This window comes from Nansenia antarctica (assembly GCF_963989245.1).
Source record: "Nansenia antarctica genome assembly, chromosome: 12".
NCBI classification, from domain to species: Eukaryota; Metazoa; Chordata; class Actinopteri; order Argentiniformes; family Microstomatidae; genus Nansenia; species Nansenia antarctica.
In genome coordinates, this window is record NC_137682.1 from 17,717,132 (window position 1) to 17,732,131 (window position 15,000).

A 15,000-nucleotide genomic window follows, 5' to 3' on the forward strand; every position below is an offset into this window, starting at 1 on the left:
ATTTCAAACTCAAACCGCTTCCAGTATTGAACCCCCCCGTGTTTGATGCTGCCATGCTCAATCAAGCACACACCGTGACCGCGTCAAGCCCGGTTAGCAGTTTTTTGATTGAACAAGACGCAGTGTTTTTTTTTTCCAACTCAAAGCCTTAGTTTATATACCGAGCTATGATGTCGCTATTGGCAGGGCGAATCCTCCTCGTAGCGTTTGAAAAATTCCTCAAACTTTGATCGTTCTGATTCGCTGCGGTAGAAGATGGGCCCTGTCTTCCCCTCATCAGACCGAAGCGGGCCGGCGTCCGTGTCTCTGTGTTGTTTTAGGCCCGTAGCTGACAACAGAGAGCGTTGTTGTGGTGTAGACAGCTCATGTAGCAATGAGCTCTGCCAGACTCCTAGTCCACACACACACCAAAAAAACACATACTTCAGAATCAAAAACAGTTGGTCAAGATTTAACGGGGGGAAAAATGGAACTGGAATGTCTTGCGAAAGTCAGACGGGGCCTAAAAAATGATAGTGACTCTCATCTCATTGTTTATGTTTTGTTTTTTATGGACGCAGACATTTCGGTCTCCTGATCCTTCCACACTGTTACGCCCATCTAGAAGGAGGGACATTCTAAACATTCTTTTGTTTGCGGCCAACTCTGTCACACAAGCCTCTCTGGAGGACGAAAATTGACGGGAACAATTTGGGAATCCTACTATTGTCAATTAAGCGAACATGGTGTTCCTAGTACATTCTCTCTCCCCTGAATTACAGCTTGTTTATGAAGTACAGAATGAACTCTTGGAAGCCAATCGTGTGTCTGTTTTAGGCTTTGGTGGTTCGTCAATGGCACTTTGCCTGAATGTTACTTCACATTGGGAGAATAGTCCTTGATGCACGCACGCACGCACGCATACACACACACACACACACACACACACACACACACACACACACACACACATACACACACACACACACACACACACACACACACACACACACACACATACAGACACACACACACACACACACACACACACACACACGTGCACACACACACACACACACATACACATACACATACACATACACACACACACGCACACACACAAATACACTGAGAGCTAAGAATAGGGAAATATTTCAGAATCAGGCCCAGTCCTGGGTGGGGTAACATGACATTTGCACGGCATGGCCTTAGTGGAGCTGCTCTATGGTTTCCTCAATCCTTTTATTAATTATAAACATTAGCTCATTCTGGAGCGGGACACACTGCTGCCCGCCAGACTTTGTTCTTTTTTTCGAGAGAGATGGGACTAAGGGAGAAAGAAAATGGAGAGAGAAAAAGGAGAGAAAGAGAAAGAGAGAGAAGCAGATGGAGAGAAGCAGACGCAGAGCTGGAGTCTGGTGGTGTGTGTAGGTGGGTGAGGAATGGATAGAGAGAGAGAGAAAGGGACGAGTGCGAGGGCCTCAGTTTTTCCGTTGCTGTTTCCAGCCGGTGCAGATTACTCCTTAAGTGTTGACCCTCTCCACAGCTGTGTGCCCCGGGGGCCTCCTGGCAGGGTCACCGCCCGTGGGAGAAAAACGGGGCGATGGCCCACTGTGGTCTCCATGGCGATGGATGCCAGCGGTCACCGCGGCGATGATTGCGAGTTGTCAGTGTTTCTAGGTCGCTCTCGTGGTACCGTGTCCCTTAGGGATACTCTACAAACTAAAGTTTCACTTCGCAAAAAAACCCAAAAGACGTGGTGGTGGTGTTAAAAGAGTATTAGTAGTTATTATTATTATTATTATTATTATTATGTGTCGTGATGTAGGCCTAGTTTCTCAACGGTCTGCTGGGAGCTGTTAAGTTTCTACTAAAAGTTCTAACCGAGTTCACTTTTCTCTCCTGCTAATTGACGCCTTGATGCCTGTGATCATCTGGAGTTCAGGATACGCTTGTTCTCCTTTTGTGTTGTCGAAGCGTAATGACTCAGATAGGCTGTTCTACTCTCCCCTGCCTTTCTCTTCTCTTCCTTTATTATGGCTGGCTCTCCTCTGACACTTAGAAAGAGGGATTTAGATTTAGATGAAACAGTCATGTCAGCCTGTAGAGTGCTATTTAGGCTTCGCGCCGGAGTCTCTAATACCCTCTCTATGGAACAGCTGGCCGCCGGAGAGAGGGAAGAGGGAGGTAAAGAAGAGGGAGGAGAGAGAGAGAGAGAGAGAGAGAGAGAGAGAGAGAGAGAGAGAGAGAGAGAAGAGAGAGAAGAGAGAGAAGAGAGAGAGAGAGAGAGGGAGAAGAGAGAGAGAGAGAGAGAAAGAGTGAGAGAGAGAGAGAGAGAGAGAGAGAGAGAGAGAGAAAGAAAGAGTGAGAGAGACTAGGGAAAAGAGAGAGAAATGTGAGGTGTAGTGTTTCATTAAAGACTAGTCCATGGCCCTGGGGAGATGTCAGTGGCCAGAGGCTCTGTTGCTGGCCTAGAGCGTATCTGGCACAGGAAGTGTCTGCACTGTCTGTACTGCTGAACAGGAAGTAGGGGATTAGTCTGTTGTGTGGACCAATCAGGCGTTGGTTGCTAGGTTCTTAAAGTGACCAACGCAAGCTGGTCCCCACTCTCCAAAATCTGGCATACACACAGTTCACTGGCTACAATTAACTCAACATCTGGTGTCATGAACTAGGCCAGGGAGAGAGAGCTCTGACAGAGAGGGAGAGAAGGAGAGGATATCGGACAGGGTAAAAAAAAAAAAAAGAGAGTGCGATTGAGTAGAGGCCTAAAAAGGTAGATAGGGGGGGGGTGGTGGCTGAAGATGAGGGAGAGGGGGGTATAAAAAGAGATGAGGGCAAAAGCAAGGGAGCGATAGGGAGGGAGAGAGAAGAGAGGTAAAGAGAAAAAGGGGGAAAAAAAGTTAGTCTGAGCCCTGGCCTGTGGATTCTCCAACAGGAGGAAATGCTTAGCACATTTTCTGGCTCTGTGCGTTGGAGGGTTATTTTTAGCTCTGACAGGGCCGATCAAACACGCCACATAAATTCCCAACGCAGACAAGGTGAGGTAAAAAGGCTGCACAGTTTATCGCTTTCAGCAGGGGCATTGGGCAAATATGGTGACCAGACCTGCCACAGCCCAATACACATGGTGTGACTGGGAACGGGATGTTATTGTATAGGAGTTAGCAACGGACCCTGTACTTGAAAGTCCCCAAGCAATCTACTGTGGAGGAAGTGGGCCGTGTTTTTACGAGAGAGAACAGGAAAGGCCACGTCTCGCACACAGACCCCCAAACAGAGACCATGCGTCGTTTATTCACTAGCCAAGGAATGACTATAGTGCAGTATACGTATTATACAGTGTGTGAATAACATGTGTGTGTCTCATAAGTTGAGTATACCTTCTACACTGACTCTCAACACTGTCTGTGTCTGTCTGTCTGTCTGTGTCTGTCTGTCTGTCTGTCTGTCTGTCTGTGTCTGTCTGTCTGTCTGTCTGTCTGTCTGTGTCTGTCTGTCTCTCTGTCTGTCTGTCTGTGTCTGTCTGTCTGTCTGTCTGTCTGTGTCTGTCTGTCTGTCTGTCTGTCTGTCTGTGTCTGTCTGTCTCTCTGTCTGTCTGTCTGTCTGTCTGTCTGTCTCTCTGTCTCTCTGTCTGTCTGTCTGTCTGTCTCTCTGTCTGTCTGTCTGTCTGTCTGTCTGTGTCTGTCTGTCTTTCCGTCTGTCCCCAGGGCTCTAACATAACAGACACGTGTACAGAGATGCTGATGCACGGCGTGCTGCTGAAAATCTCAGCTGGAAACATCCAGGAGAGGATCTTCTTCCTCTTTGACAACCTCCTGGTGTACTGCAAGAAGAAGAACAGGTGACACCTCTTTCTCCCTCTAACCACAGACCTGAACAGAGACGGTATAGCTCAAGGCACCAGCTTTGAAAAAAAGTTTTTTTTTCGAAAAGTGGAAGCATTTTGTCTTCTTTTAGCTCTAACATATGTATATCCGATGTCTTGTTCAGGTGCATGATTGCTTTGGGGATGAAAGAGTTTTTTTGCTCTGTTGGTTTTCACCCTGGCGTGTCTACATCTACGGCCTGGAGGGAGGAGTTCAGGATGGGGGGGGGGGGGGGGGGGGGGGGGGGGGGGAGGTGGTGGAAAGAGTCCAGGGTGGAGGGGTGGGAAGAATCCAGCGCAATCTTGTCTGCCTTCTGCAGGGCTCTTGCCAGATAGAGAGATGACAGCTGCCCCCAATCTTCCTTATCAGTGCTCAGTGCCACTTTCATATTCCCCCACCAGCAGGTCAGGCAATAACTCGGGGTGCTTTCTATAGAAGTCAGATAAAATCACAATGGTGCGATCATGACATGAAAAGAGTTGAACTTCCTTAGGAAATACATCCGCTGCTGCTGTCCCTTTTTTAAAAATAGCATCGGTGTACGGATCCCAGTAGAGCTTGGACCGAGCCGCTATGCTATACTGTTTTGATCAGCTCACCGTTAATCACCATCGGCATTGGTGGAGTGTTACTTCGGAAATCGATCACCATCTCCTTGGCGTTGGATTTGTTCAGATTCACATAATCACACCAGTCAATGAAGTCACTCAGGACCGGGGTTCATTCTCATCTCCTTTAAGTTGACTGATCAAAGCTGTTTCATTGGGCGAATTTGATCATGTGATGTCCTGGTAAATTGTTGTGGCAACTGTCGGTGTACAGATGATACAGTACCGGTGACAGCAAGCTGCCCTGCGGATGATGTGAAGCGCACATCTGACAGTGTATTGCCGATTGGGACCTGTTGGGACCTCCCAGTTAAAGTTGGTGATCAGTGATCAGTGATCTGCATCAAAATATTCTCTCAGTCTGTCAGCCAGGATGCACGGGTGAATGATGTTAAACACAGAGGAGAAATCTGTAAATAGTAAGTGCACATGAGTTGCTGCCCTCCAGATACGGAAGGTTTAAAAGGCAGAGGGTGGCATCATCTGTTCCCCCTGCAGAGCCATATGCAAATTGAAGAGGGTCAAGGGTCAAACTCTGCTTGGTAGAGTTAACAGCTTGTGCTTTTAGGATTTTTCTCCAGAGATTTAACAATAAGAGAGGTCAGAGCAATAGCTCTGTACTGTATTTGTACATTCTGTGACCTGTGTGAAGAATTTTGGAATCGGCACAGCAATGGATTTCTTCCACAAAGATGGAATGGTCGTGTGGGTCAATGGACCGCTGGAAGAGAAAGCGGAATACAACACTTTAGTTGAGCGGAGCAGTGCTTCAAGATTCAGCCTGCTGATGTTATCAGGCCTCCACGGACTCTTCCGTGCCCCAGTGCTCTTAAACTTCTGCTGCACAACATCCTCCCTGATCACAAGCACGCCCTCCGGTTGGCTTGCGCCCTCCTCCGGGAGAGGAGGGGTGGGACTGCCCCTCCGCTTCAAAGCAAGTGAAGAACTAAGTCAGCTGACTGGCTGTTGAGAGGCGCACCCTCTCACCTGAACTGAGGTCAGGTCTTTGCTGATCCCTGAAGGGGGGGCGCTGGCCAAGTTCTTAATGCCCAGTCAGTCAGACAGCCCTAGTGTCTGACATGTAGACATGGGGTAGTGGTGGTCTAGTGGATAGTGAGTTGGACTTGGGATCGGAAGGTTGTGAGTTCAAATCCCGCCTGAAACCACACCACTACTAGTGTGCCCTTGGGTAAGGCACTTAGCCCTCAGTTACTCCAGGGGGAATGTCCCTGTAATTCGTAATTGTAAGTCGCTTTGGATAAAAGCGTCTGCTAAATGGCAAAATTAAATTAAATTAAAATTAAAATTAGACATGACACATTACAGAGACCAAGTCCGACATCTCACACTGCCTACTGTTTTACTAAATGTATCTACTACATACTAACCATACCACATACTATTGAGAGCCTACTGTTTAGTTAAATGTATTCAAGCAACACACTTGAACAGAAAAACGTACCTTGTCCCTTATACAAACCTCTCACCCTTCCCGTCTTCCTGTTCACCTCCTGTTGTGTCTCTTTCCTGTCAACCAGATTCCGGACTGTTCCGGCAAACACCAGTTTCTTCTTGTTGAGCACCTCCTTCTGGTCGTTGGTCGCCTATGGTTATTTGGGATTATTTCATACGTCTTGGTTGGGATCACTGGACCGACACAGAATCTATGTACCTAGATATTGCCTCAGTTGTTTCCTCGAAACCATCTCTCCTAGTGTTAGACAGACTGCTGGTGCGTCACAACGAGACATCGGCTAGCCAGAAACGTACGTTGGATGAGAGTTAGCAGGCAACGGTTTGACAGAAAACTATTTGCTTGATGTACAAGGGTCATCCGTGGACAAGTGGCAGTCACAGCAAGGGTTTGAATACCGTCAGTCCACAGCAACGTTGGTTGACAAAATGATCTTCTCTTCTTTCTAGGCGTTTAAAAAACAGCAAGGCTGCCACTGAGGGACCTCGGTACCTGTTCAGAGGACGCATCAACACCGAGGTGATGGAGGTGGAGAACATGGATGATGGTACAGGTAAGGGCTTCCTCAATCAGGTTCATATTCCTGTCCATAATTGTGGCCGTGTTCATACTGCAACCTGTTCAGTAGGTGTTTTGTGCATGCAAGATTAGATATGTTTAGATACGACAACTTTAGATAGGGCAACCTTCATTTTTCCGATGTAAACAAAATCAGTTTCCTGAGTTTTGACAGCAAATCAGTTCACAGGCAAACAAATCGATGGGGTTAGAAGCTGTCCCGGCCGTTTGTATGAATGTTCCTAGAAGACTGCTTCAATTTACAGTCTAGTGAGTCCACATGTAGCCACGAAACTGGTCTGGTGTTGCTTCAACCACTCTCCCCTAGCATTATAACATTTTATTACCCAATTTCTGCCCTGGCACGCTTTCGGACGCCCGTCTCTCCCTCTCAAGCGTATCCTTCCACCGTTCTGTCATCAGTTACGTTGGGCGGGTCTGTTTTCCAGTCGTGACGGGCTGAAGGTCAGAAGGGCGACGAGGCCTGCGCTCCGTCCTGCTTGTTGAACCCTGGCGGGCCGTGCGCCTTGGACTCACACAGCCACTGATTATCAGTTGTATTTGTAGAAGCAATCATTCCGTCCCCAGCGGACTTAATATTGGGTATTTTTGTGAGATGGATGGGATTGGGGTAGGAGGAGGATAAACACCACGGGCCATACCGCGGTAACTCGTGGGTGTTCCCGCTCCGCAGACCAAGAGATCTCAATCTGAAATGCAGAGCGACAGGATTATTTCGGCTCGGATTCCAACATAATGAAAGCGCTGAGACTTTTCCCAGGCATGGACTGAGGTCGTAAAGAAGTGCTTTTCTTGTTTTTTCTCTAAAGCATAGGAAATCACGTCTTGCTCATTATTTTGTATTTCACCGATCAGATTACAGTTGATGATTTATGGTGTTTGAGTCGTGTTGTGTATAGTTACATTCTGAGAAGAAAAACACAGAGGTCGTGCATGGAAAAGGCTTGATGTTTTCTTAAATGGAAATAGCTGAGTTGGCATTAACGCTGAGCTGAGCTGTAGAACAGTGAAGTTTCCATTCCCTGCTCTCTGCACTAACTGGCTATCACTATGATAGTTGCGGTCACTATGACATCACTTTGATAGACAGTCGGGGTCTTTCGATGATTTGAAGTTCAGAACATTCATGTGCATGTCGTCTCTTGGTTCGCCTCTCTGGCTCTGTCTTGTGTTGTTGAATCAATCCGGGTTCAGGAGCGGAGAGGGGTTGCGGGGTGGGGGTGTATTCTGTGCCCTCCGTGGTAAATAATCCTGATAGATGCTCCTCTCCACATCTGTTTCAGTCATTTAGATCATTAGGCCAGTGGAGAGTTAATCAATAAAGTGCTTGACGGAGCTCCCTTGATAAACTAAAGCACACGGCACTACAGCTCTTTTTAGGCTGCATGGGGATAGGAGATTCACTTTCGTTCTCTCTGAGTAGCCCTGGAAGAGGATGCATCTGTCTGAGTCCCCCCCCCCCTGCATCTCACTGTAGAGGACGTGTCAAAATCCAAATGCCATTTCATCTCTCTCTCCCCCCCATTTGTTGTGTAAAATGTCATGTCACGGAAAGGCCGTGGGCTAGGACCACCGCACTCAGTCTACAGTACTTCTTCACAACCTCAACACACGTCTTGTCCAAAAGTCCTTCGTAAGGAATAAAGGGAGCAGGTTTGAGTGATGTTCTACTACTGCAGAGAGGGAGGTAATTCCGAGAGCTCCTGCGGTAGTCTTAAATCAAGCTAATGTGAAATAACCCGAGGTAATGTTGTGGTTCTTCTAGCACAGATCTCCCTCATAGACTAATGAGTCGTAAACACATACTACCCATGTACTATTTCCCTTCAGGGGGAACTGCTGGGCATGTTCTGTGTTCTGTATCCCGTGTTCCTGGTTCCGTGTGGCGTGTGTGGCAACCCACGGTCCTCTAATCAGAGTAATCAGAGACTCTCCTCTCCTCTGCAGCGTCTCATTGGATGACTGCTTGTGTTTTCTTGGGGACTGTTTCATGTGGTTGTTCTCATTGGCTCTGAACCCTGGCTCCCTAACAGGGCTCAGCGCTCCTCTGTTTACCCAGAAGGTACATACACTTTGTCATCTGTGTCGCCGATGACAGATAGATAGTTCCTTTAAACACAACTTGGTAGAGAGAGAGAAACTCAAAAGTAGCTTAAGACTAACACACAGCCACAAAGTGGCGCCTTGGTACAAACGGTTTCAGCTCGACACTGTTCTGGCTTCTGACTTTTATGTTCTGTCTTTTCTTCTTCTGCGACGCAGCTGATTACCACAGCAGCGGAAACATCGTGAACAACGGCTGGAAGATCCACAACACGGCGAAGAACAAGTGGTTCGTCTGCATGGCGAAGACTCCGGAGGAGAAGCAGGAGTGGCTGGAGGCCATCTTGAAGGAGAGGGAGAGGAGGAAAAGTGAGTAGTTACAGTAGCTAGTGCTGGTGTGTGTGTGTGTGTGTCTGTGTGTCTGTGTGTGCGTATGTGTGTTTGAACAAGGGGGGTTAGCTAACATTATGCATCAAGACGTACTGCAGCTGCAACCTTTCACACATTACACTCAAAATGGCAGGTCGAATAAATCAATTCAACGGACAGGATTCTCTCTTTTTTCCCCACTACATATTGATTGATGCATTGAAGTAAGTAAACAGGTTGAAGAGAGCACTGCTCATCGAGCCGTGGACTAAACGCTTCACGCCTGCGTTCATTAGCGTGATTAGTCACGATTAGCCACGCGACAAACAATTAGCCAAAGGTGAGACGGGACTGCTAATTAGCTTACGGTTGGTGTGAAGACTTGAACCTCACCTCAGTTCCTAATCGCTGTCAGCAACACAGAGCGACAATGGAATACGTCAAAAGTAGCACAGGGCCCAGAATGGGATGTTAACACACATTTCATATGGCATCCTTAACTGTTCTAATGTGTGACAAGATGCGGTCATATGTGCTATGTGCTTAGACATGACCTTGGGCCCCTTATGCTGGAGTAAAACCATTGAGAGAAGCATATGTGTTTTGGCCTGTGCCATGTGTTAGCCTCCCTAGCCTGGTGTTGAGAGAAAGCAGGCTGTCGGGATAAACAGGCTGTTGGGGAGGACATGCTCGTACGGGACGTCGCACGCAACCTCACACACAGGAGTGGGATGTGTTCAAGCTGTACTCCGCTGATCAATTCTCTTGTAAACTCTTTCTCTTTGTGTCTTTGTTTTGGATGCTTTCATAACAGCTTTCTCTCTCTCTCTCTCCCTTCACTCCCGCCTCATCTCTCTCTCTCTCTCTTTCTTTCTCTCTCTCTCCATAGCACTGAGGCTGGGGATGGAACAGGATACGTGGGTGATGGTGTCGGAGAAGGGAGAGAAGCTCTACCATCTCATGACCAAGCTGGGGCACCTCATCAAGGACAGGAAACGCAAGCTTACCACCTTCCCCAAGTGCTTCCTGGGAAGGTAAGGCCCTTCCACGCTGACCTCACTTCCCCCCTCCCCTCCCCTCCCCTCCCCCACCCTGTCTAATGAGTAGTGGGTTCTGCCGAGTGTTCTGATGACGATACGTTTTCTGCTCAGCAATTGGAAATCCTCCCGGTGACCGATAGGATTGGAAAAAAATGTGCGTCACCATTTTTGTATCCCATTGTTTTCTGTGGAGCATGTGAATGCAGCATCACTTGTAGAACGAGATGATGGATGCTGTGTTGTGAATAGGCTATCGTTGACTGGATTACTGTATGTAAAGAATCTGATTGTACAAACCCGGATCACGACGGTCTTGTATGGTGGATTACAGTATCTGCACACATGTGCTTTGTGTTTAAAATTGCCATTGTTACCATGACACATATAGAGTACCATCGTGGCCACATGGATCAACTCCAGCGCCAGTAATTGCACCTACACCTAATGCCTTCCACAGAGGCGATTAGACCCTCCAGCAAAGCTTTGAATCAGGATCAGTCTCTCCATCCCCTCCCTCCTTTCACTTTGAAATCTGTCAAAGGAGTGGAAAAAGGAGCATCAGCGTTTTTAGCCCCGGAGAATCTGTGTTATGTGTATGTGCCGTTCAGTCACGGGCCCGGGAGAGGGGGGGGGGGGGGTGAAATCCAGCAGGATTTAGCCATGAATCTTCTTTTCAAGGATTATTGGTAGAATATCTGTGGGCGGCGGCTGTGCCATTGAAGGTCAGTCATAAATCACTGGGAGATATCCCTCTGTGGCTCCGCTGGCCACTCTCTCTCTCCCAGCGCAGGATTAGACTAAGCCCTCCACCGAGAAATGCACAAGGTAACTACCGTGTAAAGGCCATTACACTGGAGAACTGTACGGTGTGTGTGTGTGTATGTGTATGTGTGTGTCTGTGTGTGTAAAGGCATCTGAATGTGTGTGTGTGTGTGTGTGTGTGTGTGTGTGTGTGTGTGTGAGTGTGTGCATGTGTGTGTGCAGAGACTAGACTGTGTGTGTGTGTGTGTGTGTGTGTGTGTGTGTGTGTGTGTGTGTGTGTGTGTGTGTGTGGTGTACAGCATGTACACTTAAACATCTGCCATGTTGACTTTTGGTTTGAGTGTAAACACGTGTTGTCCTTGTTCTACTCACCAGAGAGAACTTTTAAAGGTTGTCCTCTCCCCCAAACTTGCCTTTTAGTGATACTGAATTATCTAGATGTTTTTATTCCATGTCTTTTTAAGACAGCATTCAGCCCTTTAGCTTGTATCACATCAAAGATTAATGCTTTTGATGTCAAAGGGACACTTCACCCATTTTTAACATCACATTCATTATCTCCAGCACCATACCCGTGTCTTACATAATGTGAAAGCGCTGATCATTTTTTCTTCTTTACCTTCTGTAGTCAAAGAGATATGAGAAAAGGTTCCTAGGGAAATTACCCCCTTATGATGTCATTGGGTTAGAGTGGGCCAGCCAGTGGGAGTGTGTTTGTGGCCGATTTTTTTTTAAATCAATCAATTCAATATTTATTTTTTTACCCCCAATGACTTCAACAGACTGTAGAATATCACTGTTTTCACATATCTCATAGCATAATTGTAGTCATTTTTTGGCCAAATTGAGATATCTGCCTAACTCTACTCTCCCAACACTGCTGATTCACTGTGCATTATTGCCTATGCATATAACTCCTATTTTAGAGACTCTACACTGGCTTCCTGTTAAGTTCAGAATAGATTTCAAGATCCTTCTACTTGTTTATAAAGCTCTCACTGGCACAGCACCAGAATATCTGAAAGACCTTTTGCTAGCATATCAGCCCAATAGAGCTTTCAGGTCTTCTGACGCTGGTTTTCTCTGTGTACCACATGTACAATAGAAGAGATTTGGTGAGGCTGCATTCTCATTTCACGCACCCAGATTGTGGAATGCACTGCCAGTTTACATTAGGGATGCAACCTCAGCAAATATGTTCAAGTCAAGACTAAAAAACACATCTTTTTAATATAGCCTTTAAATGACAAAATATTTTATATAATTATGATTATATAATGATTGGAGCACTTTGAGCTGCAACGTTTGCAGGAAAAGCGCTATACAAATAAAGTTATTCATATTATTCATATTATTATTCATATTATTATGCCATCAGCAGAATGCTTGTTACATTCCAAAATCACTATCTGCCCAAGTCATCTCTTTGACATAGGCATTTTTGACACTACATACAAAGATGGCTCAGCTGACCCCAAGTGAAGCATGACTGGCTTTTATGCTATGATATGCATGATGGCTAACGATATGCTATAGGCACTGGTATGGTGCTGGAGATAAAGAATGTGATATTCAAAATAAGTGAAGTGTCCCTTTACGTGCTTTAGTTGTGCAAATTCTACTGTAAGCCACATCTCAGACTGTCAACAAGTTTGTCTTGAAACCTAAATGGTTTAAAAGTCAAACGTAAGCACTACTTCTTCCTCTTCTGGCTTCAATAACATAATGGAAACTTCGTACGTGGACTTTAGGATGGTGTTCTCAAACTGTTTGTTTTGAACTCTGATAATGGGAGGTGGTGCCCTTGTAACTCCAATCATCTAGGTACGTGAGCTCTGGTCCTCTCCCCATTACCAACTCTCCAACAGTGTACTATGCAGTGTAACCACCTGATCCTTAAACCATTCAACCTACAATAACACACTGCGTTCATAGCATATAGTGCTGTTCGGTAAGTCTCGAAGCGTGTTACATTTTAATGGGGGAACTCACCTCATATCTACCAAGTTGGAAGAGAGAGAGAGAGAGAGAGAAGGGCCTCACTAACCTCACTTCCTTTCTACAGTACGTATACGTGCTATGCTGTTAACCTGTCATAAGATGTGAGGGCAGCGTTTCATTCCCCTAGTTAAACGCCACTTAACCAAGCCTGCTTTTGACATTAGGCCTGGCTGTAAGAGTGTCAATGTGACACCATGTGGAGTGAGGTCTGGATGAGTCAAAGTAAGGCCTTTACCATCTGGTGGTCGCTCTGAGAGAGAGCTCTGTCTGTTTAAAGACTGGTTTATATCGTGTATATATGTGACAGCCAATGCGTGTTAAACAGTGTTTTGAGAGTACATGGAAAGTGTATATGAAGACAGATATGGTGCCGTCAAATTTCTTAAGAGATGTTTGTCTCCTTAGCTGTTAGTTTGTCTCCCTAGTCCTGGTCCTGCTACTTTTTTGTCATAAACCACTCAAGTCAATAAGTCTGTCGGTAGGGCTATAAGCTATTTGCGAGTCTCTGACTGTTAATATCTCTTTTTCACATCACACCCATTCATTTCTGTTTGTTTCCCCGAAAAGAACCCGTCTGTGTTTTTGACTGCTATTCGTCAAACTCCCATGACTGTTGCTTATATATTATCATTTCAATATGAGAGCTATTTTTAAAAGCAGAGATATACAAATAAGAAAACAACACACACACACCCAGAAAAACTCCCAACAGGGGCATAGTTGTGGCTGGGATACATGGTAGAGGGCTTTTGGAATGGGGAACACTTTCTCCTTTGGTCTGTACTAGACAATACCAGATCCACCGCGATCCGGGGGAGGGAATGGGTCTGTCAGCTAAAAAAGATTAAAAGAGGGATCATATATTGGTCATGAGTGGGCGCCTCTCTGACTTTGAAACCACCATACTGGCTGCAAGGCTTCTATGTGGGAGCCTAAGAAAAGAGAACCTATGCCTCTAGGTACAAGCTCTGCTAGTCTGTAGTCTGTACACCTCTGTGAACACTTATGGATGTATGGAGGCGTAGGAAAGTCCCTGCTTGTAGCTGTAGTATAGCCCTCCTCGGTCCATTGAAACCTCTAGTCCATAATGATGTATAATTGGTGAATGGGATGAACCGGAGTATGGTATTTGTTTGATGAAAACCACATTGCCTTTGTCTCTCTCTCTCTCTCTCTCTCTCTCTCTCTCTCTCTCTCTCTCTCTCTCTCTCTCTCTCTCTCTCTCTCTCTCTCTCTCTCTCTCTCTTTCTCTCCCTCTCTCTCCCCCTCTGTCTGTCTCTGTTTCTCCCTCTCTTTCTCTTTCTGTCCAGCTGTGATTCTGAGAAGTGGAGTGGGGCTATTTTTTGCGTCTGGAACTCCTCCCGTTTAACAGTGGAAGCTTATTTGTGGTCTGGGATCCCTGGGAGGGTTTAATATCTAAGAGAAACCACTCATTGGCACCGGTCGTCTTCAGGCGGTGGTCATATCTCTGTCCACACATAATACCCCCCAACACACGGCTCTAGAGAGACGACGAGACAGACTCAGGAGGATTCTCCACTGAACCCATATTACAGAGAGATAACTGCCACTCTCCCTACATCGGACACTTCTTTCTCTCTGATCTTTTAAAGGAATGTTTATCCTGTTTGTCGTTCGTTTCTTTAGTCAGAACGGACCGGGTCCCGGACCTTAAAGAATAGAAACGGTTTCAGAGGAAATGTTTTTTTGGGTTGCCTAAGGTGGGTTCTATCTACGCATCCTGCGTCGGTTATGCGGTACTGTAAAATCTGCCTAGTAACAGTAGTTGTACGTCCTTATGCAAAGTCATGGTGACAAACATTCCGATAGTGCCATTAGGCCTGTTGTCAATGGCAGCGTGATAAAAGACTTGTGTGTTTGTCTTCCAGGGAGAACAGCTTGAAGCTGTTCCACGTTGCCAGTCATTCCATAAGTGACCTCTGTTTGTCGAAAGGCCATGAGAGATTTGGAATCCAAACATCGTCCTCGTTGTTTTTCTCTCCATTCGCGGGGTACAGGGGGGTTGACAAATCGACATCGTTCCAAAGGGGAGGCGAGGGGGTGGGGGGGGGTCTCTCTCCTGGCTCTGTCGAGTCACTCGGGAGATGAGAGATGAGAGGAGAGAGGAGGAAAAGAGGGGAAAGAAGGAGACAAGGAACAGAAGGACGAGGGGGAATTCTGAGAGTGTGGCTATTCTGTGAAGAGAGAAGAGTAGAAAAGTGTGTGTGTGTGTGTGTGTGTGTGGGGGGGGGGGGGTATTTGGTCGACTGCGTCTC

General features: G+C 46.5%; 1 protein-coding gene across 1 annotated transcript in view; it reads left to right on the forward strand.

The window, feature by feature from the left end:
- Nucleotides 1-15,000, forward strand: part of prex2 (phosphatidylinositol-3,4,5-trisphosphate-dependent Rac exchange factor 2) — a gene marked incomplete at its 5' end in the record, with an annotated part of 116,394 nt that overhangs the window by 28,938 nt on the left and 72,456 nt on the right. Inside the window, 4 exon segments of the mRNA XM_080542652.1 lie at nucleotides 3,690-3,823; nucleotides 6,380-6,483; nucleotides 8,772-8,921; nucleotides 9,811-9,955. Coding sequence (XP_080398778.1) covers nucleotides 3,690-3,823; nucleotides 6,380-6,483; nucleotides 8,772-8,921; nucleotides 9,811-9,955 — 533 coding nt within the window.